Raw genomic sequence first — 26,773 nt, 5'->3', positions numbered from 1 at the left:
CCTAGAAGAACTTCAGAACACTGACTTCCTGGGGAAGCCAGCTTGGCAGTCTTTATAAAGAAACTGGAAAGCCTACTAAACTGGAGAGTCTACAAAGAGTCCTTGCTCCGCAGGGTCTGGTCAACAAGGGTCTCTAAAGCCCTGCTAAGCTAGCTGGCAGCTTTTTATGCATCTGGACCTCACTCAACTGAAACAGTTATGGGGTTACAACCCTGTGTCAGATAAGAGGATTTTGGATAAGAGGTAGTACAGGATTGTGTCCGCGGTCATACACAGTAGCTACTGATATTGTGAGACAGTGGAATATGCTGAGCTTGAGGGAGAAATGAAAGTCAGACCCCCTGCATTGTAGACATGGCTAACCTCTTATGTGACCATGGGCAAATCATTTAATCTCTGTGTGCCCATCTACATAAAAGGCATGCTGTTACCTCACAGGTGAAATGTATTTGCGTTTGAACTCTTTGGATGAAAGCTATATACAAACAACATTTGCTTTCTTTGAATGATTCTGGGTACAGTATGGTGCTTTGCTAATGAGACTTTACCATCATTTTTGCCTTACTGTTTCAAACTGGAAATACTCTTCCAACTTCCTTTTAGATAAGGGAAATATTACTGTTACACTAGAGGTTTAGTGGACCATTTGCTACAGTATTTGAAAAAGGAAGATTTCTGCTGCTATCCTAATGACTGTGTCCCTTCATTTCAGGTCCTGTTTGTTCCCAGACACTGGTGGCACTATGTAGAAAGCATTGACCCCATCACAGTCAGTATAAACTCTTGGATTGAACTGGTATGTTCCTTTTAAGTCATTGCTGTGGGGTTCTTAAGCTACAAAGCATATGCCATATAGTGTAAGCTCACTGGTTAAAAATAAATAATTCTGCCCCACATCTGATGACATGATGAGCCACATTAGAGTGGTTTATAATAATAATAATAATCTAACATTTTTATAGCACCTTTTATCCAGAGGGATCCCAACACACTTTACAGACTTGTGTTTATAGAAGGATCATTTATCACCCATCACTAGAATGCAGCCATGCTGGGCCAATACATTGCACAACTGTTTGTGTTTGCCTGGATGTTTTTAGTAAGGAAAATCGGGAAGCAGAATAACTTCTCTAACTAATACTACAGAGGGGAATTTGACCAGGTCACAGATTTATTACATGCCTGCTCTTGAGGAAAGAGCTTTAATCATGCATCCACTGGCCTAGCTCTTCCTCTAAATCCTCTACACTGGACTACAAGGAGCCTTGTAGAGGCTCCCTTTAATCTTGCCCCCTGCCTAGCAGCTTCATTCATGGCTTGGCAAGGGAGGAGGCAGGCTCTACCCCTAAACAACATGATCAGTCAGACTTTACATGAATAAGGATTTGAAGGCTCAGAATTTAAGGCCCTGATTCAGCAAAGCACTTGAACTCAAGCATGTCCTTAGATTCACCCTATTCAGCAAAGCAATTAAACACATGCTTAATTTTAACCTGTGACTTCAATGGGACAAAAAAAAAAGTATATTTTTATGTCACAGGTTAAAATTTAAGCATGTGTTTAATTGCTTTGCTGAATAGGGATGGACTTAAACATGAGCTTGACTCCTTCCCTGTTCAGTAAAGCATATGCTTAAGTGCTTTGCCAGATCAGGGCCTAAATGACAAACAAAATTAATGGCAAATAATACGACTGCCTGAAATGTTTTAATTCACATCTTCCTGAGAGTGGAGATTGTGCTTGTATTGGATTTTCTGGTTTAGTTAATTTCCCTTTTCTCTAGGCGTTGATTTTTACTGTGTTTGTTAACCAATAGATATGTGATCATTCCAGTGATATAGTCTCAATACTCCACAATGTTTTCAAACCCAAATCACGTTATCATGAATACTATCTTAGTATGAAATACTATTAAAGTGGCGAAAGAAACAGGCTTTTTACTAGGATAGAAATCTATGAGGTGCTGAAATGATAGGAACAAAGAGTTATACAGGGCTGGCCCCTTTTCTGGGCCATCTTCTGGCACCTTTATGCTGCTCTGGAAGAACAGAGGGGTTCAAACCTGGGTGGATCCTCCTTGGAAAGAATTCTCATTGTAAGGGATATTCAGCTAGAAGAACAATGTGTAGCAATCCTACGCCAGTCTCCTACACAGTGTCACGTACAGGGGGCAGCTAGGAACACTGCATTCCCTCTGTTCTGGGTCAGCAAGGCAGCCTACAGGCAGCCATTCAAGGCTGTCCTACATTTGTGCAGGCCCTGAGGCAATTCTGATTTGTGCCAGTGTCTAGAATTCAGAGTATGCAAAGGTCACTTAAAGCCCCTCCTCCCCCAATCCCTTAACTGGGCTCCTCCTCTTGAACTGCACCACTCAGGAGTTGCAGGTCAGAGTCTGGCCCATTGTACTATACTAGGGGTAGCCAACCTGAGCCTGAGAAGGAGCCAGAATTTACCAATGTACATTGCCAAAGAGCCACAGTAATATATCAGTAGCCACCCCTCAGCTTCTCTCCCCCTCCCTCCCTCCCTGCGCCTCCAAATCAGCTGTTCCATGGCATCCAGGAGTCTCTGGGGGGGAAGGGGGAGGAGTGAGGGCACAGCAGACTCAGGGGAGGGGGCGGGAAGGGGTGGAGTGGGGGCAGGGCCTGTGGCAGAGCCAGGGGTTGAGCAGTGGGCCCCCGCCCGGCACACTGGAAAGTTGGCGCCTGTAGCTCCAGCCCCGGAGTCGGTGCCTGTCCAAGGAGCCGCGTGTTAACTTCTGAAGAGCCGCACGGGGCTCCGGGGCCGCAGGTTGGCCGCCCCTGTCCTATACGGATAAATACAGAATGCTAGTGCTAGTGGTTGGACATATTTTTGTTTCCTTTCCCTTACTGTTTTCTCATTTTGTTATCCACGGGTACAATAAAATAGAGCCAAATTCTGCAGCCTTTACTAGGGAAAGCTCTGACTGAACACAATGGGAGTCCAATTTGAACAGAGTCTGTTGGATTTTCCTAATAAGATATCAAAAATTAAAAGGCCCCACAAACAAAATAAATTACTTCGGCTACTAAGTAAATTGCACAGTAGTTTAACCTTAGAAAGGACTGCGTGTAATCATTGTGGCGCAGGTGACAGTTGATTACAGCCTATTACCCCGGCAGATGACAGCAACATTGTTTTTAGATGTGGGCAATCCATCTATGAAAATAATTCATGACACTGGCACTAAAATATAATACTGAGAACGCTTCCTTTACCTATTCAAGCAGTTCTCTCACTTGGAGCTGTAACCAGCCACTTTCACTTTGACAGATGCGTGTCATGCCAGCATCATCCGAGTGATGCCATGAATTATTTTGCCAAGACTTTTTAGAATAAGAGTAGAAGTTTAATTTGTTTTCAACATAATGTGACAGATTCAAACCCTGCTTTCTAACGAACTAAGTCACATGATTAATGCAGCCCCAGGATTTAGCATAGTAGGATGACTCCCAAGATCACAATACCTTGAAAAATATTAACCGTTTACATGTGTAGTTTTGCAAATTGATTGTTCAGTGCAACAAAAGTAAGTGTACTCACAGGACTGCAGGCTGGGAACATGCTGCTTTATTTTACTACATCACAACAGAGCCTAGAGGGGAAGAGGGAGTCAATTCCCTCTAACTAGACAAGAAGAAAGGAATGGAGCATGGCTGCTACTCTGAGTAACCCAGTTAACCCTTGATGACAACTTTACTATATGTAGAAATCAGGATGTTGTCATTTTCGTAGGGAGGAGGTTTTTATAAAAGCACGTTAATAAATGTGAACAGATACCCCCTATGACAGCCCCACACACTCCACCAATGGCAGAATTTTTGTCCTAAAACTAGTTTGCAGAAATGAAGATAGATTATTTTTCTGCTTGAATCCCAGGTTCTACTGTGAAACTCCCAAGATGCATTACAGCCTTTAACACCCTCTCCAGCAAGCTATAAGGCTGGACACATCCTAATGTTTCAAACCCCCAAACCAACATTTGACAGTCCATGGCTGGCTGTCTCATACTTATTTTACATCTTCCTTTTTTTCCCTGCTTTCCCTCTAAGAGCCCAAGTGACTCTTAAATTATCTGTCTATTTCTAGTGTACTTAACACTGTGATATCCAAGTGCTAATCAACGCTGTATGCCCTGTTCAACCTCCTTACCTTCTAACTACCCCTCCACTGCCGCTAAGCTATTCAGTTAAATAGAAAGTGGAAGACAATGGACTGTCTTTCAAAATTATGTTTCTCTGTTCTAAAATCCCAAATTAGCCCATGTCTAGCTGGCCAAGGGGTGAAGGGAGAATTGAAGGTTTGTACCACGCAAAAATCAATTACAAGAGCCCCATAAGACTCTTAATCTTTTTATAATTTTTCATTTTACTTTTTTGGGAATGTCATGTTATTTTGTGTTATCCTGCCTGCCAGGAGAGTGGGAGGGCCTGCGATGTTGCAGAGCGAGACTGCCCTGCACTCACCCCACAGCGGCAGCTCCCGTCTCACAGGACTGGGCCCAGTTCTCCTTTCTGGCCATTGCAACATCATAGTGCCACTCAGATTTGACCCAGGTGATGAGGGAGTGGCTGGGCCAAACCAGAATAGACCTCCCCAGCCCTGGCCCCGTGAGACAGGAGTTGCCACTGTGGGGTGAGTTTTGTTTTATGTCATTTTATACATTTTCTTCAATTTTGTGTTGTTTCACATTTGCGAAGCTGTATCAATTACTGATCTTTTTAGTGTAGCCAAAGCCCATCAGCATCCTTCAGTGAAGGAAACATTTGTTTTTCCTTCTGTTACTATCTAAAACTGCAACAACATGTTAGTGGGCTTCTCTTACTGTCAGATGACAACAAGCTTCCTGATTTTTCATAGGACTTAGTAATGTGCCTTAGTAGCCCCAAGGTATTTGCTATCTCACAGTAATATCCTTTGTGTTTCAAGTGTTTAAAATATGTATCTGTATAATTTTGTAAAATGCTATTGTGGTCCATCTAGATAAAGGGGCTATATAAATGCATATCATTAGAAATTCAACAGGATCCATATGCTGTATCATTTATGAGGTACCAGATTTAATTAACAAAATAATCCCTCTTGCAACCTCTTCTTCATGTGAGTAATCCTATGACTTCTTGTGTTAAGAAGGATTTTCAAGTTAAGGCTCTTGGTTTGATCCTTTCCAAGGTCCTCAGGCTTTCTAAAGGGTGCAAAGTGCCAGATTTTCTCCATTTACCTTTTATTTCCTTGGGATAGGATACAGATCACAAAGCCCGGGTGGAAGAGGCAGTAACTCGAACACTAGTGTGTGCCATAAAATCTGCAGAAAACCCCAGCCGTGTGGATGCCTGGCTGAATCCCACAGAAGTAAGCGCCCTCTTGTTTCCATTAGTGGCGATAGCCTGGAGTTGCTGACATTTCTTTTAAACTTACTATGAGTCTTTTCTTCCTGTGTAATAAATTGTTATGTGCCTTTCATACAGCTAGGAATAAGCATAGCATTGAATAGAAACATACAGCTTGCTCACTATGTTTTTTTTGTTTGCTTGTTTAGGTCGAGGCAACATCCCATGAAATCAATCTTCAGTACTTAAATGGAGCAATGTCTGCATATTTAGAATATCAAAAGGTAACTGTATCCGAGGACAGAGATCCCAGCACCCATGATACAGAGAAGGAGGCGTCTTCATATAAAAGAAGGAAAATAGAAGTCAACACCAAACTAGAGGACTATAAATCATGGACCCATGAAGCTGGTTTTACAGTGGTTCAAGCAAAAAAGTTGGAGAAAATACCTTTCGGGGTGCATCTTATTCCAGTATTACCACAGTCTCAAGAAGGAAGCTCAGTGGGGGCAGGAGCAGTGGAAAGTGACTCTGGAGACCTTCTCAGCGAAAATGAAGACGGACATTTTGGAAAATTACGCTGCAGTGGGAAGCAATCAGTAATGATTAATGACTGCGAAACACTTGCAGATCAAACCGATGCAGACAGCAATGCAAACTCTTCACAAATGGCCATTTCTACAAATGACTTGTTAGATTGTTTGGTTAATCCACAAGTCATCAATTTGGTGACTGGTCTCTTGTTGGAGAGAGAGAGAGTTTGATATCAGAGTATTTTTTCATTTCTAAAATAAAGAGAAACTAGCAGGCTTGTTCTGGGTTTTTTAACTCACTAGTAACTGAGTACTTTACTATTTTTTAAAATTTGCATATTTTTTAGATACAGACAGGTATGCTTGGGAATGCATGTAAGGCCCCAGACCAGCACCATATTTCAAATGGTTAAATGGCAGAATAAAAATGAATACCCGAAAAAGAATAAATAAATAACATTAGGCAGAGACAACTAATAGAGATAAAACAAAGGGAATGCGTACTCAGCCCCTTTTGGATCCATCTGCATTAGAAATATAAAGTACCCAGGTGCTATACAATTGTCCCCGATTGTGTTACAACATGGTTCCAATTTGTAGAGAGTATCTTAAGTGTCCTATAACCTAATAATTAGTTTAAACCTACAACAGGTATGTGGAACCTCAATTTATATGGGGTTCAAACAAACTCGTGCAGAGGCTAATGAGAGAATGAGTCATATAGTAGGCACTGGTGTACTTCTATGCCTCCTATTCTCTATCTGTGTCTCATAATAGTCTAGTTTCCTGGGGGCTGCAATACTGAGGTCTAATTTCAGTTGTTGGGTTTACTGTGTGGGTACCGGGTGGTGTTGATGGACTGTGATATACAGGAGGTAAGACTAGACAATCTGATGGTCCCTTATGGCCTTAAACGCTACGACTCTCAATGGAGCCTAGAGACTGATACACACCTGGACAACAGATTCTCAGTACATGACAAAAAAAAAACTACACCTGAAGTGAACGCCAGCACTTGGTCCCAGAGTATCCTGTCACCGAAACAGGCATAATCCTGCAAAAAGCAATAACTCTGGGGAGTTAAGATCCTGTAGCACCGAGTACTTTATGGCCATGGTCAAAACTGGAAAACAACAGAGTAGGGTATAATTAATCCACTTCAGCGTTTCATGGACTGTTGGGGTCGATTCACCGGCGCAGACACAGCAATAATTGTACCCGAAGGGAAGTTTTATCCCAGGGGAAAATGGCTGTCCTCTACCAGATAGTAGGGCAGCTTCAATCTCCGAACGAAAGCTGCCTGGGAGATATATTGAATCAGGCGCTACTTCGGTACACTAACCCTATTCTCTCTCCAGCCAGTGCTGGCTAGCTCCACACCCACACTGGAAGAATGTGTTAGGCTTATTACTCTGCATCCTTCTCCAGTCCGACATTCCACCACCACGGGATGGAGCCTGGGTTCAAGTTGTGAATCAGGCCCATTCATTGTAACTTCTCCACATAATGATGTGTGGCATAATAGATGATGAGATGAGTGAAAGGCCAACTAGAGTTGGAAGACCAACGCAATGCAAGGGATTGGGGGCTGTGTACAGGAGAGCCATTAAGCAAACTGGATCGTAAAGAGGATGATCTAGTGTAGGTTGTGATACTCAGCAGGAAATAACACTTAAGACAGAAATAAGTACACCGGACCTTTGCTAGAACGCAGGATTTGGGATCCCTGCGCGGTACTGTGTTAACGCGGGGACCGCCTTAAAATGAATTCCAATGAAAGTAATTAAATTTGAGATCCATGGCCATGACCACATTATATGCAAATTCGTGCTTTATAGACCCACATTCTAGCAAGGGTCCGCTCTACTTGGAGATATCTAATCCCAACTCAGAAGTTCTACACCCAACACCATATCCCTTTTCAACAATAAAAAGGTCTATGGTGGCAGAAGAACCTATAGGGAGCAGGAGGTGGTCCTCAAGTCGGCTGGGCTACAGCACATGGAAATAGTTTTACAATGAGGATTTAAAAAGAGGCCGGAAAGGAACAGTCCATGAAATGGAGAATGCATGAAAACCAGCTACTCCATATGAAATATGAAAAAATGTCAGTGCTGCAAGTTCTGCAGTCCCCCCTCAGCTCAGACTCTGAACGGCTGTTCGGATTGTAGCAAATTTGAATCCCTCTTCACACAGTGGGCTATTTTAGACTCATTGATTTGTGTTTTCAGCAGGTTTCCAGAGAAGTTGGGAGGAAATCAGTCTTTGTATATCCTGAAAAAAGCATATTTTATTTTCTCCAGTCCACAGCAAGGGTCTGTTCACAAGTTTAGAAGCTGTGCAGAATCTTTTTGAAGCTCCAGTGTTGCTCTCTGGAGCATGGTCTTGGGAGATTAACACATGGTGAACTCAGTGTTGTTTTCACCATAGGATATGTCTAGCTGGAGGATCTTCGCAAGAACATGACAATAAAACACAGTTGGGAAAGTCACTTAAGATTCCCCTGAAATACCTAATGGCTTTGCTTTACCTTCAGCAGCACTTCAGAATGGCACTTGTCCTAATTATAGCTTCAGCCAGATTCTTTTTGCACAACTTTTGAAATCTTTGCATAGACAATTTTATTATTGCTAGCACCTAATAACATCTGCAGTTATTAGGTGACAAACCGGTTTCCAGTTTTACCCATTGATAGCTCTCTGAAGCACCCAAACTTTTGGCCTGAAATTTTCTTGGCCTGATCTCTGCCCAATGGTACTATTTTCATACAAGTCACTTTCCAACTGTTTTTGAGTTCTGGAAGTCAAAAGGGTGGAGATTCTCTTCATCTGCAGTTGTACAGTTCCCAGCACTGTGTTGCCCTGATCCTGTTTCAGGCCTTTGAGTGCTACAGCTATGTAAATGATTAATAATATTGGGGTCAGAAGCACTTTTCCAGGCATAAAAAAATCAAACCCTTTTTGAACAAGGTTAGAGAAAAATGAATGGAGGTTGAAATTTGAAATGTTACAGAGATATGGTCCTTACGGGGCATTTGGGGTCAGATTCTTCACTACTGACATGAGTAAGGGTTGCAGGATTGGGACCTTGTCCTTTGGTTGGAAGGAGGGAGGGAATTAAAATTAGAGAATAAAATTATAAGCAGTTGGGAAAAGTCACTTCTGAGCATGCTCTGTGGAAATTAAGAATTTCGGCAGAGTTTAAAATGTGCTTCTGCTCTGAAAAATGACTCTGTTGCATTGGGGGGCTAAGAGGCATATTTGTTCTCTCTCTCTCTCTCTGCCCTAAATGTGCTTACTTCACAAGTAAAATTCCCAGGACCAAGATGGGTTCTTTTCTTCTTCTTCTTCCTCATTACCAGTCACAAAGATTGCAGGCCAAATTAGGTCACTTGTTACATCTATACAAACCCCCTGTCTGTTTAATGCCCTCAGTGGTAATGCCTCAGTGAGATTGCTCAGGTGTGACAGACTGGAAGTTAGTAAACCATTCTGTTGATGAATGACCCAGAGTAGAATCCGCTTCATTTGCCTGTCTCTGTTGGCAGTGCCATGCCAGTGGGTGTAAGATGTTAGAAACTTACTGTAGTTGCATCTGCTGCCTTTAGTGACTCATGCGGCACCCTGGGAGCAGAGTAAGAAGGTGCAATTTTTACAGAGTCACTTTTCATAATAAAACCACACTCTAATGAAGCTCCATCCCCTTTGTCACATTGCTACATTTGCTCTCTTTTCAGCCTGATCACAGGCGTTGGGCACAGACAGAGGCTGCTGCTGGGAACGTTTACAATATCTCTCACCTTATGCAAATGTTTCATTCAAATACACTCAGTGAAAATCCTCATGAAGAAAGCTTTTATATCTGGGAGAGGGTACAGTCACAGGGTGTGGGAAGGAAGAGCAGATCCTGGGATGCAGGGCTACTACATTCAGCAAAGTCTAAGCTTGCTTAGAAGAAGTTATTTTTTTCCCATAGCAACGATAACTTCAGAGGTCACAGGGCTAGGGCTTTTTATATTAATGTGAAAGATTTCCAAACTCTGTATTTCAGAATGTCTGTTCTTGAGAAGGCTTATAGACGCCTAAAGATCCTAACACAATCTCCCCTATAGGCAAAAACCCAGATATTGTTACAGGAGAGCCTACCTTTAAAAGAGTCTGCATAGCAGGGAAAGCCATTGCCACAACACTGAATTGTATGCATTAGACTAGAGACACATCACGCATTGCTCCGAACAAACATTCAATCTGTCTACAAAGAGCAGTGCTTTTCTGTCTCGCCAGGTGTGGACCATGATTAACGGATGAGGCTACAGCAAGAGATCGTTATCTGGGGAGGCCAGAGCCGATCTGTTTACAATGCTATGTAAAAGCACCAGAAGGGCTTCATGTCTCAGAGGCATAATATAAAAATCAGAGTCATACTCAGTGCAAGTGGTTATGGAGAGAAAAATTACCACAGATGAATGGAGTCATGTATGGCAAATGGCCCATGGACAAATAAGAAGAAAATTTACAGTTCCATGAGCCAATTCAGAGTATACAGAAGACCACGATTTCTGACTCTCTCGTCATTTGCCTGACACTGCACATAGGTGTTTTAATCCCCCGCCACCCCCCTCTGAATGCATCCGATGAAGTGAGCTGTAGCTCACGAAAGCTTATGCTCAAATAAATTGGTTAGTCTCTAAGGTGCCACAAGTACTCCTTTTCTTTTTGCGAATACAGACTAACACGGCTGCTACTCTGAAACCTTTCTACATATTGAGAGTGTTTAAACAAACTGAGTTCTGACCCCTTTAGTGACAGCCTGTTTGGACAATGACTTGGGAGCTCAGTCCTCATGGCCCCAAGGCTAAGGAAGGGAAGACCAATGTTCTAGCTACTTTTCTATACAATAATAAAAATATTTTTTATTTCAAAAGAATATAGACAATGGATTTCCTGATATCTCTTATCCTTACCCAAGTAAAGATTTTATAAGGTAGTGGTTATAAAGTGTCTATAGCTAACCCTAAGACCATTACCCAGGTACCAGGATGGTTAACCCTTAAACTATGGTTCTCACTGCTCCCCAGCCCCTTTGTCCAGGGGTGTGGAGGGGTGAGAACTGTAGGGCCAGAGAAGCAAAAAGGGCTCTGAAAGCCCCGTATCCAGCATTGGCACTATGGGAGATAAGGCCTCAGGATGGCTTATGGCTCTCACAAGGCCTGGTGTAGGGAGCGTGCCAGATGTAGGGCAGGAGGATGGTACCAAGGATGTGGCTGCAGCACTGTGGGGATTCTGCACAGTGCCGTAGCCCATAAAGTAGTCCAAGGAGGCTGCCAAGTGCTGAGACAGGCCCCAGGGCTCTCTAAGTTCTGCCGAGGGCCCCTTCAGCACCTGGAGCAACCCAGGATTGGGAAAGCACAAATGTGGTTTAAAAATCACTTTAGCCTCCACTCCCTGACTGCAAATTCTGTGCTGCATCACTTAGAGCAGTATTTTTGCTATTGACTGCAGGGGGAGCAGGATGTCTCCCTAGGTGTGGAAGCAGGCTCAGAGAGGGGTGCATTTGTCTTAATATAGTGGGAGGGAAGCAAGGCGCTTTTCCAGTAGTGTGTATGTGTTGGCGGGAGGCTGGGGTCCTAGGAAGATTTTGCTGGTGGCAAGGACTGGAGTCAGAGCAACTGACAGGACAGTCCTGCTGGAGGAGGTTGTGGGAGGCTTAAGTAGCAGCTAAAAGGGCTGGGAGCTCATAGGATCAAGCTGTTGTGGGGGCTTTTCTGGCCTAGTAAAGCAGACAAGCAGTTCTGTCAGTATCCAGAAGAGTAATGTCACTCATGGTGTCTGAAGGGTTAACATTTAATTAATGTTTCTAGTGCCCAGTCTACACACAAAGTTACACCGGTGTAACTAAAGAGGTGTTTTAAAGTTGTTTTAGTTAAATCAATGCCAGTTTCTAAATGGACACTCTTAAAATGACTTCAGCTTGGTTTATAGCAATTTAGCTTGTGTTGATCCCTTACCTACTGAAGCTAAATTGCTAGAAACCAGACTGAAATCAAATTAAGAATGGCCTTGAAGGAGTTTGCACTGATTTAACTCAATCTATATAAAAACAGATTCTAGTTAAGCTCATGTAACTTTGTGTGAAATCCTAGCTCCATTGAAGTCAATGGCAAAACTCCTGTTGTCTTTTTTGGGGACAGGATTTTTTTGCATAGCCAAGACCTGTAAAAGGAAGAGAGATTTCCCAAAAGGACCACAGGCCAAGATTTTTAAAGTATTTAGGTGTTGGTCCACTCAGAGCTGCAAGCCTACATGATTTATATGGCTATGTTTCATTTTCAAAAGTGACTCAGGCACTTAAGCACCTGTAAGTCTCATTGACTTTCAGTAAAACTTAGGCTCCAAAGGCCCACATTATTAAAGTTCTTTAGGCACCTTACTGCCATTGACCACAGTCAAATGCAGAAGTTTTGCTCTGTCACTGTTAAAGCTACCTTGGAAAGCCTGGACAAATGCAAGCTAACTTTTGCATACTTAAGTGAGATAATTTAGCTATCAACGTACCAGGAGATGGCAGGAGATGAAAATTCCTATATCAAAACAAGATAAACTTCCCTGTTCCCCATGCAGGCTCTTTAAAAGAGCACTAGTAACTTTCTGTCCTCGAACACAAAGGGAGTTGAACTTATTTAGGTGTGTCCAAAAATAGTCACACCTTTTAGGGAAAAACAAAACACCCAAGCAATTAGGTTTCTTATGAATTTTTGTTCCCTTCTTGTAAACCTTTTTCTCCATTACAGAAGCGTAATTTCACAAGTTACCATTTTACTTCATGTCATTAATTAGTTCCCTGTATTTCAATTTTTTTCCCATTGTATGTCTCACGACTTTCATTTTATCTGTATTTATTTGAGGTCACAAAGCAATTGTGCTAAAGAACAATGGCATATATTATGCTTCAGCATTAGACAGAAGTTGAAAATTTCAGCTAATAATCAATTTGGCATATTGATAAGGTAATGTGAATACTTGCACAGCCCTAATTGCCTTTTAAAATAAACACAGTGTTACATATCAATACTTCTGGCCTACCAATAAGCTAATGTGTTCTGCTTCTTACCAAAATGCTTGAATCATTTATGCTTATGGTAATCGCAGCCTCTTTATTTGTAATATTTTTCTGACACAATTTTTTACAACACTGACTTAAAAAGAAATCCATCACAAATCTGTGACACAGCCATTTACCATCTCCTGCATCTAAATTTCTAGTCACAAGGATCACAATATCTCTCTACCTCTCCCCTTAGTGTATCTTGTTCTATTAACTAGGAATCTGATCCTGCAATGCGATGCAGGTAGGCAGACAAAGCCCCACTCGGAGCATGTCTTTGCTCTGACGATTCACTGGAACCAAGATGAGTCTATTTTGGTGATTGGGGCCATAAGGAAGGATTTTGCAGTGAGTGACCCACTGCAATAGTTGAAGATGGTAGAAAGGAACCCTCCTGTTTTAAATAAAACACACACAATATTTAGGAGCTCAGTTTTGGGGACATTCCTAGGGGACACCTCACTAAATCACCATCCAGTTTATTTAATCCATCTGATCAGTGTTTTTTATCTCTTATACCTTGACAGTCTCAACATAGAATCCAAAATCTGAATGGCCATGAAGACCGAATTACCCTGTCTAGAGAAAAGGAGTACTTGTGGCACCTTAGAGACTAACCAACTTATTTGAGCATAAGCTTTCGTGAGCTACAGCTCACTTCATTGGATGCATACTGTGGAAAATACAGAAGATGTTTTTATACACACAGACCATGAAAAAATGAGTGTTTATCACTACAAAAGGTTTTCTCTCCCCCCACCCCACTCTCCACCCATTTTTTCATGGTCCAGCATCATTATTTACTTATTTATAGAGGATACCTGGCACCTTGCAGGCAAATAAATTGACAGGTCCCTGTTTAAAGGGGTTTGAAGCATGTACTGTGATGTCCCAGTAAAACCTGATATGAAGTGTTTGGTGGTAGACTTTGCTTTTTTGGTTTTTCCAGAGCCCGAGGAAAGGGGATCTTTTCAGGGTGTTCCAACGGGTATTGCAACCCAGGAAAATCAATTCAAAATAAAAATCACATTTTTCCAAAGAATGGAAGCTGAGAACTTTGATCTTTAAACCCACATTCTTAAAAAAGAAAGCACATCTCTTCCCAGGAAGGCTGTGAAGTTTAATTGCAAAAAGCTCTAGGGTATTTTTCCTCTCTTGCTGTTTTAACCCCTTATACACTGGCATTCTACTGAATCACTGCAACTGGAGAGCACGTCCGAGTTTCCAGGGCAACAAGTGGGTTAAACTCCTGTGCTAAATTTCTTTCTTCCAATCATTACAATGTCCCTCCCATGTTGCCCCCCAGCTCAGGAGATGGCTATTCAAAATGCTTAGAAACGCTAGATGGCAAAATTCACCATTTTCATTTAACCAACGCTGTCCTTGTTCTGAGTCCTGGCAAAGCATACGAATCCAATCCAATTAGTAACAGTCTTTACAAAGCTGACTGAAAAACCACCATTAAAGTGAAAAATGATGTTGTGTAAATAAAAGGCAGAGCAAGCAGGGCCATAACACAACTGTGACAAAGTTCCTCCTCTTGGTGGGTCTTGCGCTTATTGGCGGATTTGCTTACCTTGGAGCTTCACAACAGCCCTCAGTTTGGCTGTTTTTCTGAACTGACAGTCCAGGTTGACTCCTCCTGTGTCTGACCAGGAGTTGGAAGGTTTGGGGGGAACCTGGGCCCACCCTCTACTCCGGGTTCCAGCCCAGGGCCCTGTAGAATGCAGCCGTCTAGAGTGCCTCCTGGAACAGCTGTGCAACACCTACAACTCCCTGGGCTACTTCCCCATGGCCTCCTCCCAACCCCCTCTTTATCCTCACCATAGGATCTTCCTCCTGATGTCTGATAATGCTTGTACACCTCAGTCCTCCAACAGTCCGCATTCTCACTCTCAGCTCCTAATGCCTCTTGCTCCCAGCTCCTCACACACGCACCACAAACTGAAGTGAGCGCCTTTTTAAACCCAGGTGCCCTGATTAGCCTGCCTTAATTGATTCTAACAGCTTCCTGATTGGCTGCAGGTGTTCTAATCAGCCTGTCTGTCTTAATTGTCTCCAGAAGGTTCCTGATTGTTCTGGAACTTTCTCTGTTACCTTACCCAGGGAAAAGGGACCTACTTAACCTGGGGCTAATATATCTTCCTTCTATTACTCTCCTGTAGCGATCTGGCCTGACCCTGTCACAAAAACTTACTGCCAGCCCAGAACGAATGGTCTTATAACTTATGAGGAGCTCTGCCTTGAGCGAGTTTTAGCCTGTTTCCTCGTGAGTGGTAATGTATTACCTCTGCCCGGCATTCTGTATCATCTGAGCTTTGTCTTTTGTCAAAAGAGATTAGAATCCTTGCCCGAGCTAAAAACAGTGCTTTCTGTCATGTAGCAATAGTTCACTGCAATGTAGCTTAATTCCTTGTTTGCAGCTACATTGAAAGCAAAACAGTCACTGAGATCTGTGCTCTGCACATAGATCATTGCCATTTTATCCAAGAATTCCTTCTGTCTCCACATTGAATCCTCACATCTTCTGTCCAGCAGCAACCATCAAGACAATAATATCTGTGGGGGGCACAACTTCTTAAGAAGCTTTGTCAGTAGCTTTTAGGTTATTCTAAGTGGGACCATGGTTAGGGCTAGAGGCCCAATTTAGAAAGGCACTGAAGCACGCGTTTTAATACAGCCGAATGGTGAGAACTAAAATTGCAGGTTATACCTACAGGGTGGGAGACTGTCTTGGAAAGCAGTGACTCAGAGAAGGACTTAGGGGTCATCCTAGACAATCTCCTCAACATGAGCTCCCAGTGCAATCCTTGGGCCAAAAGGGCTGATTGTCTAGGATGACCCCTAAGTCCTTCTCTGAGTCACTGCTTTCCAAGACAGTCTCCCACCCTGTAGGCACCAATGAGACCACAATGAGAACACTCTGTTCCAGAGCTGGTGTCAACACCTCAAAAAGGATGTGGAAGTTCTGATGGGAATTCGGGAGTGGGGGCACAAAAATGAACCAGGGGCTGGAACACAAGCCTTACAATGTGACACTTAAGGAGCTCAACTTATTCAGTTTATCAAACAGGTTGAGAGGTGACTTGATCTCTGGGTATAGGTCGTTACACACAGAACAAAGATCTGATAATGGGGAGTTTTTCAATCTTGCAGAAAAAGGCATAAGAAGATCCAGTGGTCAGAAGCTGAAATTAGACATATTCAACCTTAAAATAAGATGCAATTTCCTAGCAATAAGTGTAATTAAACATAGGAAGAGCTTACAGGGGAGGTGGCAGACTCACCGTTGCTTGGAGTCTGAAGTGAGATTGGATATTTTTCTAAAAGCTATGCTTTAATCCGGCTTTTGGGAGAAATTCTACGGCTGATGCCTGCAGGGGCTCACGTTGGGTAGGCATGGTGGTCCCTTCTGGCCTTGTCATTTGTAAATCGAGGAGTCCCCCCTGTTCATCCCTGGCCTTCATAGGCCATGGGGGGAATAGAATTGCCTGCATTGTCTTCAACAGACTCATAACACTTGCAGCTCTGGATTAAGACAATGGCGTAATCAAATCTCATGCTTCAGGTGTTCCATTGGTCACCTGCAGGGGTCAAGAAGGAATTTCTCCCCCTCCTCCCCCAGTGCATAATTGATCAGATGTATGGGTTTTTTTGTTTTGGTTTGGTTGGGGGTTTTTTTTGCCTTCCTCTGAAGTATCAGAGATTGGCCACAGCTGGAGGTGGGACACTAGACAGGGTGGAGCAGGGTTCTGCGGTGGTACAGAGAATATTCTTTCTGAGATGCCTTGCTGGTGTGACTTGCTCACTTGCACGGGGTCAAATCCATTGCTAGATTTGTGTTTAGGAAGGAATTTTCACCCTCAGCAGATTGGCAGGGACCTGGGGGGGGGGGGGTTTCCATCTTCCTCCGCAGCGTGGAGTATGGATCAACGGGGTAAATCTCACCCAGTCAGTTCCCTGCCATTACAGGGTTCTTGGGCATTGGTGGCACCACGGCCTTTCCTGCTCTTGGCCCTGTGGCGCACGACAGTTTAGTCTCCGTAGGACTGACTTAAATCACTGGGCTCAGGACAGGGCTGTCTGGGTGAAATTCAGTGATCTCTAATACACAGGAGGTCAGGCTAGATGATCTAATGGTCCCTTCTGGCCTTAAACTATGAAAGCACATGTCTGATTTTAGGCACGTGTGTAGTCCCAGTGGCACTAAAGGGATTTCTCACGAGGTTAAGTGCCTTGCTGAATCAGAGCTAAAATGCAACAGTCCTGCTGTAACTGAACCAAGAGGACCAAGGTATAATTCCCCAGAATCTGGGCCCCAAAGCATCAAATGGAGCTCACTGGTTTGGAGATCAGACATCATATCTGTCCCATGGCATTCTCTGTGGCTATTGGCCACAGTGTTGTCATTTTTAACTTCAAGGTAATGTTTAAAACTCTACTAGACAAAGCACCAGAAACAACCCTGCACTGGCAGGAGACAGAAGGGAAAGGGGAAAAGATGACTGTGATGTATGGCTAGAAAGGGTTAAACATCCTGCAAAATAAATAACTCTCAGAAGACTGCGGAGATAATGTTTGTGGTTTTGTGTATTTACATATGTATGACTAGGGTCCATAATGTAACCAACAGTCCCTGTCTATGTTGTATTCTGATAGTTCAGAGATCAAAAGAGCCTCCTAGCATTTAAATGAATTGTAAACCTGGTATATCTCGGTATTCATCTCTCTTTGAAATGTACTGTGAATGGTGGAGGAACAAGCAATTTGCCTTGTGTTAATTCTATAGCTAAGTACCGGTGATGGACCTCCTTCAGAGTCATGCTAATTACCTTTTGAACTCCAACTTGTAGAAAGACATGAAAAAAAGATCCTTGGGTCCTGACTCTGTCATCTCAGATCTGCTTAAGCTTCATCGGGGGAAGTTTGAGTCACAAGACTGAGGTCCCAGTTATGCTGGTATGCCCTAAATATGATATTTGGACATTGGACTATAATCTGTGAACTATTTCTGAAAGAACTCTTTGCAACTACAAAGCTCACCATCTCTGCTATGAATCCGAACTCAAGTGAGTGAATTGAACTCATGTTTGTATGTATATTGATGTTTTAACCGTACTCTCTTTTGGTTTTTAATACATTTTAGTTTAGTTAATAAGACCTGGCTGTAGCGTGTATTTGGGTAAGATCTGAAGCATTCATTAACCTGGGGGGGGTGATGAGTCCGATCCTTTGGGATTGGTAGAACCTTTTCTTTTATATGATGAAATAAGATTTTCAGAAATCATCATATTTAACTTAGGTACCTGGATGGAGGCCTGAGGCTGGATCACTTTAAGAGAACTGAGTTGTTTGGACTTCTGAGTAACCAGGAAGGTAATAAAGAAGCTGTTTTATGCTGGCTTGGTAAATCTAAGTATTGGAATATCCACCAGCTTTTTGGGGATTGTCTGCCCCTTTCTTTGCAGTTCACCCTAACTGAGTGACCGCAGATGGCTCCTACTGGGACCCCAGTCACAATGACCTAAGAGGCCTTTGCCATTTCTAGTGCCTACAAGAATTAATTAGCTGGGCTAGTTGATGGTCGAGTGTTTATGCATCTACTGCATAGGCTGATTACAATAATTGTTACACTGTATGTTAAGCCAAAAACATCACATCCAGCGAAAAGCAATCAGGACCAATTAATGAAGATGTAATTTCCCCAGATGCTGCTATTACCATAATTCACAATGATCCTAGCAACATGAATATAATTAACCCAGTTAACAACAGTTCTTGGCATCCCTACATTGGGCCTCCTCCTGCAAACAGAGGAGTCCCATTGATTTCAGCACCCAAGCTGTATTACTAAAGGCCATGTTGTTCTACCACATTCAGCCGCAGGCTTTCTTCCACTTGCCCCATATGCCTGCAAAGCCCTTCCCTAAACTGGTCTGACGCGCCCATCCCTTCTTCATGTTCCTTAATATTGATTATTTGTACGACTGCAGCACCTAGGAGCCACAGTCATGGATCTGGACCCTTTTGTGCTAGGCACTGTACAAACACAGAACAAAAAGACAGCCCCTGCCCCATTCAGCTTACAATCTAAGTGAAACAGTCTTCTTCAAGGAGGCTTGTATAACACTAGCCCAGCCATCTGCTTAAATCATGGAAAGAGATGTGCATACACTCATGAAAACAAAGCAAGCCAACAGGGAAACAAAATCAGTGCGGGGGGCTTACCCTCAACCTTCAATCCCTAGTTGCTTTTTCCACCCAATCCTGTTTTGTCCATTGTCTACTTAGATTGTACTTGGTGCCTGGGCCTGCCTGCAGCACACACAGTGCAATGCTGATGCTAGTCAAGTAATAAATGAGCTTCAAAACTGTTATCGTCTGCACCCGGGTACTTCCTTACTGCTATGCAAGAGCCATCCGCAAAAGGTTCCTTTTAGATGGCAGGTCCTGGGAATGTGTAAAAAAAGGTGAGTGATGGGGGTAATTTCTCCTCCTTCACAAAATCAGTGTGTACCTCTAATTGTGTGTACCATGGGCCAAGGAAGTGGTGTTCAGATCTGGATTGAATTTTCAGTGGGGTCCAGGTTCAGGACTGGACAGCATCAAAGTCTCCTGAAGAGTATGCATGCATACTGGAACCTGAAAAGAAATGTCTTTCAAGTCTGGATTTAGCCTGGAACCAGGACTTCAAGGATCTGGCTTGGACTCAGATTCAGCCACACTCTCCCTGGAAATTTGAAGCGATTTAGACCTGAGGTTCTAATTTTGGTCTTTTTAAATTTTTCTCTCCTAGTAGTTTGGGGCCAGAATACCTTAGAGACATAGTAACTGTGATCAGTCGAGTTGCCTGAACTAAGAGCCCCCTTGTTTAAGCAGGAAAGGGGGCTGGTGGCAGGGCATTCTCCATGAAGGGTCCTCGACTTGGCATGCATGTCCCCTTGCTGTCTATCTCTCAACCTGAGGGGAAATGGTCTTGTGAATAAGGCAATGGGCTGAGGCTCAGGAACTCCGGATTCAACACCCAGCTCGGCCACAGGCTATGTAATCTTGAGCAAGTCACTTAATTTTTCTGTGCCACTTATTTTTCCCATCTGTAAACTGGGGTGATAGAATACTTATCTTCCACACAGGGGGGTTTGTGAGGCTAATCCATAAGCAGCTGGAGGTGCTCAGATACTACAGTGGAGAGCTTATTACTACTTAGATAGATAGCTCATCACCATCATATCCAAGCACCTATGCGTGGTTTCACCAGAGCCTGGATTTGGAAACCTTGAAATCACATTCCATGGCCTATCTGCTTTTTTGGCAGTGCTAGGGTGTGTGGGGGTGGGTAGAGCAGAGGGGAGGTGAAGATGGGAAGTGGGGGGAGGAAGGGGAGTGATTGGTTTCTGGTTATTGGCCCCTTAGCTATGGGTTTTTAAGATAACATCCGATGAAGTGAGCTGTAGCTCACGAAAGCTTATGCTCAAATAAATAGGTTAATCTCTAAGGTGCCACAAGTACTCCCTTTCTTTTTGCGAATACAGACTAACACGGCTGTTACTCTGAAACCTAAGACAACAGTGTAAGCTGCACCTAGAAACAGAAACTTTTTAATAAGTCTAAATAGATCAAACAAAAATATTTTATTTTGCCCTGAACTAGAGATGAGTAGAGCTGGCTGAAATTGAAAAAATAATTGTCAAAAAATGGTATTTCACCCAAATCACAATATTTTACAGAAGAATGTCCATTGCTTTGAAATGTCCTGCTTTTCGCTGAAAATTCAAAGCAAAAAAAAAAATTGAATGTAATTTCTGATAAATGTTCAAAAAGTTTCTATTTTTTTCTGTAGTTTTACTTGAAAAGGAATCCTAATTTATCTTACACGTTGTCAGGAAACGTAAAAAATGAATTTTTTTGCTTAAATATTTCAAACAAAAAAATCCCATTTGTTTCTTTTGAAGTATTTTGCTAAATATATTTACCTTTTTTTCAACCAGCTCTGGGGATGAGCCTGAACCAAAACCCATGATGTGAAACCCCTGGAACTTTGAGAAAGTTCTGGGTCAAACTGGAACTTTGTAGCTTGGGCCCATCCCTGCTTTAAATAGTCCATGTTCTTGTTTCATTTAACTGGATTTGGCTTGAATAATCTGAAAATGTTACAGTTAAAAAAATGAGCAAGAAATCTGAGTCAAAAAGAGGGAAATAGCGCTGACATTTTTGCAAAAGTGCCGAACTCTCTAAACTCTAAAACAGTGAGTAGTTTAACAATTACCTGGAATAATAACATTAAAAAAAACCCAATGCAGACAAAGGTGAGATCACTCATGTTAATTAAAATATCTGAGCTGGAGCATTCCTGCCTTAATACTAGATTTAATTGCAGAGTTGTAAAGCGCTGATAAAATGGTCATTGCATTAATGTAATTAAGGGAGAAACAGAGAATTAACAAGTGCTTTCATGGAGTGCAGATGAAAATACTGCCAAGCTCTTCAGTGCCACTGATTGACGGTGTTTTGGGGATTGCACTGGGAATGAGCAGGAAAGTAAATGACTGTAAGGTCAATGTCAGGGTGACAAGCTACTGCTGTCATTCTGGTGAGAGACTCCGTCTTGTATTTATAATTGTCTAAATAAGTACATCGCACAATTTAAACGTTGAACAGTGTGTTCTTCAGGCCTTTTCCAAGGGGGATTTTTTTCATTGCTTTTCCTGAAAAACATATTTGAATGGGATGACTCTGGTGACACAGGGCTAAAGTGTGACTTGGACAGCAGGGGGTCTCCTTCCTCTCTTGCCTCAAGCCAGTAAAACCCTCCCGCACCCTTATGCCTCTGTGCTGCCCAGTCTTTGGGTCTAGGCATGCAGCCATAAGCAGGCAGTATAATGCCCACAGAACAGGTTGGCTGGGAGTGGCCAGAGTTTGGCCCCACCCCTTCCCATGCATGGGCCTGCACAGCCAAGCTGGGACAGAGAGATAATATTGCTGCTGACCTATACAAGCAACATGAATTCCCTCCCCAGAGTCGGGGAGAAAACAGGCACAGTGCTGCCCGGGGCTGTCCTGAGCTAGTGCATGTTATTCACCACCTCTTCCTCAAGCCTGGGCCTGATCTAGCTCTAACGGGGTTTTGTGAGTGACGCAAACTCAGCCAAACATAATCACTTTACCAGAAATACTGTACGTCACAGCTTAGGGCTGCTGGTTTCCAACACAAAATTTTAAAAAATTCTGCTTCTTGATTAGATGCTATCGATCAGTATTTCTCTCCTGCCTTCCCCCAGGTCCCAGTGTGCTTTTGCGGCACTCCCAGGTCCACCTCCTTCTTGCCAAGCACACAAGGCTCCTGGATGTGAAATTGACAAAAGAGAGAAACAAAACCAAGGACAAGAAGCACAAGGATCAGAACAGCTTAAAACTGACAAGCACAATTGCTTGGGGGTGTTAGACCTCCTTAGCTCTAAGTCCATTCAGGGAAATTTAGCAATTTGCTACCATTAAAAATTGGTTTCAGTTGAAAATCTGAGGCCAGCAGCAGCCCTCTGGGAATCATACAATATGCCCTGTGATCGTCTCACTGGTGGTAGTTTAGTGAAGCAGAAAATAACTTGATTTCCATGGCCAGGTTAAAACTACATCAATGAAAGCAGCAGAAAAATAAAAATGATTATGGAAGCAACAGGCACAAGGAAACCACAGAACATCACCACTTACTCAAAACAGGGGTTCCATTACCCAGATGGCTATGCCAGGATAAGCCATCTTTTACATCTCTTGTTTATTAAATATGCATTCTGATCAGACAGTGGGTACTGGTAACAGCTTATCCCCTTTACACAACAGCAACAGAACGTCACTGTTCTCCTAGGGCATCAATGATTAGGTCCTCACTGCCCTCAAGAGAGATTGCTCACAGGACAGAACTGTTTTCACTTTCTGTACAAACACTTGGCTGGTGCATCTGTTTCAATTGCACGGCAGGGGCCGGCTTCTCAAGTGGAGAAAGTTTCTTATATTCTGAACCTGTATTAGCTCTTATTATTTATTTGTTATTTGCAATTGAGATCAGGGCTGCGTTGTGGTGAGCTCTGTACATACACATACTAAGAGAGTCCCTGTCTGGAAGAGCTTGTCTATATTCTAAGACCCACAAAGGATGCACAAAATAAAGCATTATTTTACAGATGGGGAACTAAGGCACAGAGAGGTTAAATAACATTCCCAAGGTCACACAGGAAGTATATGTCAGAGCTTGGAAAGTGAATGCAGATCTTCTTGATTCACAAGCCAATGCTTAACCACAAAACTATTCACTCCTTATGTGTATGTCAGGAATTTAACCTAATACAGTCCTAGACTTAACTTTATTAGCTCTCATAATCTTATTGAGGGTCACACAGTGAACTACATTAACATCATATTAAAGGGAGATGCTTAAAAACTACACTTTGGTCTGGATGTTTATTTTACCTACTCTTGTTACAAGCGAGGCCTTACATGACTGAGTCTAAGGGAGAGAGGTGTAAAAAAGAAAGAATGTGTCTGTTTTTTCCATCTTGATTGTTCTGTGCATTTGGCTGCACTTTGAGCTGGGAGTAATTTTTTTTGTGATGGTCAATCTCCATCCCAAGCCTCTATAGACACTGAAACCACAGGCAACCCCTTCATTACAGTCTAGTGATTTGAGTGAGCAGCATAATGCCAGGAGAACAGGGGTAGAAATACCAGGGCTGGCGCTGCTTTGTTACCTCAAAAAAGACAGATCAGCAAAATTAAAATAACGTTTCCATGACTAATAACATTGTGGATAGCTACAGCTACATAGCTCAGGTCCTAAACCTGCCCTACCTGGACACAGTTATAACACTCCCAGCAACTTCCTGTTCAGTCCCTGTATATAGATAATAAGATTCCAGGACTGTCACCTGTCTGAAGCCTAAGAGGTCTGTTGAGTCAGTGTGAAGCAGTGGCAACAGCTACAAGCATGCTGAGAGCTCTTTTTGTCCAGAATATCACCAGGTTGAACAGTCCCGGGGTTCACGGACTGCCACTGTCCAATTTTGAAATGCTCCATCATTTTGCCTTTATAAATTACACCTGTGCAGTGTACAGCCACAGTAAGGCGTGTATCCACGCCATGCCAAGTACCCTGGACCACTGTGAGATCAGAGGGAGCTCAAACAATCACCACCCTTATTCTACAGCTAATTTGCATGCAGCAATTTCATTGGTCGTATGAGGGAGACTAGACAGATGCTGGATTATTTTGGCCAACTGTCACAGCTGTATGACACCACACAGCATAACCTCCAACACACACAGCCCCTCGCACAAATCAACACAAGTCTCCCGTCACAACCCCACATGACACCAGTCAACACAAGCACCCACATACCACCACCACCATCATCATACACAACAACCATAAACACACCTAACTCCTCACTGCAGCATACACCCCCTCATTCGCCACACTCACAACTCTCCCAGCACAACACAACCCACACACTATAGTCCCAACCACCACCCTGAAGCCTGGAATGTCTGCTAAGTCAGCGTGAAGTGATGGAAACAGCTACACACATGGCTAAAAGCTGGTTTTGTTCAGAATATTCACAGTCTGTTACTGTCCAATTTTTAAGTTCTCAGCCATTTTCAGCTACTTCACCCACACAACTTTATGAATTACCCCTGAGTGACAGCACAGGCATTCAGCTACTGCTAACTTTAATAAAATACCTTATTTGTCTCACTCATGCTACCCCTGGGTCAGTCTGTCTCCCTTGAATGGCTAGACCACACGTAGGAGATTATGAGGGTAGGTCTACACAGCAAAGGAAACCTGAGGCTGGCTCATGCCAGCAAACTGCGGCTCACAGGGCTGTTTCATTGCTGTGTAGACTCCCAGGCTTGGACTGGGGCCCAAGCTTTAGCACCCGGGAGGGTGGGAGGGTCCCAGAACTTGGGCTCCAGCCTGAGCCCAGACATCTACACAGCAATGAGACAACCCCGCAGCCTGAGCCCCATGAGCCTGAGTTGGCTGGCACAGGCCAGCCGTGGGTTTTTCTTTGCTATGTAAACATACCCTAAATCTGCTATTGCCTCCCAGCTAACAGACTTGATCCTCTAGCTCAGGCAGTAGAGGCTTGTGCATTTAGTTCCAGAGGGTGTGGGGCTCAGTCCCCAGACAGAGCCCTTTCAGGGGAATTGCTACCCCTCCAAGAAGCACTAGAATGCTCAAGAGTTGGATAGGACATGCAATAGGTTATGCAGTGTTTTCATTTCACTATTTTCAAATAGGCATTGTACAGCTGGCCGGTGATGGGCAAACTGAAATCTCATTCATTTGTAGTGCTGGTTTTCTGCCCCATTACAGCCTCTTTGAGCTCATTTCCTCATTAAATTTTGTCAACAAACTCCACAGTTACCCAATTCAATTCCCATTTTACAGATGGGTCAGCTAAAGCACAGTCATGTTGATGGATTAGTTCACAGTTATATTGCGTGTCTGTGGCAGACTCCTGTCCAGACCCCAGTAGCGTTGGCTCGCAGTCCCCTCTTGACCTGCTTGTCAACACTTTGTTGGGACTTTCTGATTGAAGTTTTCTTTCAGAGCAATGGTTCTCAGCCTTTTCCATACCAGGAATCTGCTCCTATCTAGAGTCGTATCTTCTAAGGTCAGAAGGGACCATTAGATCATCTATCTGGACCTCCTGTATAATGCAGGCCTTAGAGTGTCATCCAGTTACTTCTCTGTTGAGCCCAGTAACTTGTGTTTGTCCAAAGCATATTTTCCAGAAAGGCGTCCAGTTTTAAGATGAAAATGTCAAGTGATGGATAGTCTACTACATCCTTTGGCAGTTTGTTCCAATGGTTAGTCACCCCTTGCTATTTAAAATGTGTGCCTTACTTCTAATTTAACTTCCATAAAGCTGTGATCTAGGTCAGGGGTTCTTAAACTTCATTGCACCACGACCCCCCTTCTAACAACAAAAATTATGACAGGACCCCAAGCAGGGAGGGATAGAAGCCTGAGCCCACCCAAGCCCCACCACCCTGGGGTGGAGGGGGGACAAAGCCAAAGCCCCACCTTCCCCTCCCGGGGGTTGGGGGAACAAAGCCCAAGGGCTTCAGCTCCAGGATGGGGGCCTGTAACCTGAGCCCTGCCACCCAGGGCTGAAGCCCTCGGGCTTGGGCTTTCACCCCAGCAAGTCTAAGCCAGCCCTGGCAACCCCATTAAAACAGGGTCCCGACCCACAGTTTGAGAACCACTGATCTAGATCATAGATTCCAAGGCCAGAAGGGACCACCGTGATCATGTAGTCTGACCTTCTGTGTTGCACATGCCATAGAATTCCCCCAAAACAATTCCAAGGGTGTAGTTGGAAACTTCTGTCGTGAAACACTGCAGAATTTTCAAGCCCTTGCAGCCTTTTACTGTGCAATGTTTTGCATATTTTCAATTTTCCATTGTTTTTCCTCCTGGGGTCCAGTTGGGATATATGTTTTTTTGTTTAATCTTACTTGAGTGCACACACAGCCATTGGAGATTTTCATTAACCTTGGCAAGCTTAAGCTTCTGAGCGCACGTTTTCTGAAGACTCCAGCTTGGTGTGGGGCTTAGTTGGCTACTCGCTAACTTAAATAATCCTTGCTCCTTATGTGCTAATAAATCTTAGTTGCTTTTTAAATACAATGACGCTTTGGGGGCCAGATAGCTCCCTTTCTGGGGGATCTGGGGAGGTTACAGGGAGGATTTTTACTCCGTGTCTGAAGAACTTTGGGATCTGA

At 43.3% G+C, this 26,773-nt stretch overlaps 1 protein-coding gene across 2 annotated transcripts in view; it reads left to right on the top strand.

Moving 5' to 3' along the window:
* HSPBAP1 (HSPB1 associated protein 1) overlaps positions 1-6,179 on the top strand; it is an 87,708-nt gene extending 81,529 nt beyond the window's left edge. For both annotated transcript variants that reach the window (XM_084643545.1, XM_084643546.1), the window contains exons 6-8: positions 713-796; positions 5,263-5,373; positions 5,561-6,179. In XM_084643545.1, coding sequence (XP_084499671.1) covers positions 713-796; positions 5,263-5,373; positions 5,561-6,115 — 750 coding nt within the window. In that variant the 3' untranslated portion in view covers positions 6,116-6,179. The remainder of the gene's footprint in view (positions 1-712; positions 797-5,262; positions 5,374-5,560) is intronic.
* The last annotated feature ends 20,594 nt before the right edge of the window (positions 6,180-26,773 follow it).

Source organism: Lepidochelys olivacea (assembly GCF_965140295.1).
Source record: "Lepidochelys olivacea isolate rLepOli2 genome assembly, chromosome: 11".
NCBI classification, from domain to species: Eukaryota; Metazoa; Chordata; order Testudines; family Cheloniidae; genus Lepidochelys; species Lepidochelys olivacea.
This window is presented reverse-complemented; position numbering and strand designations above follow the sequence as displayed.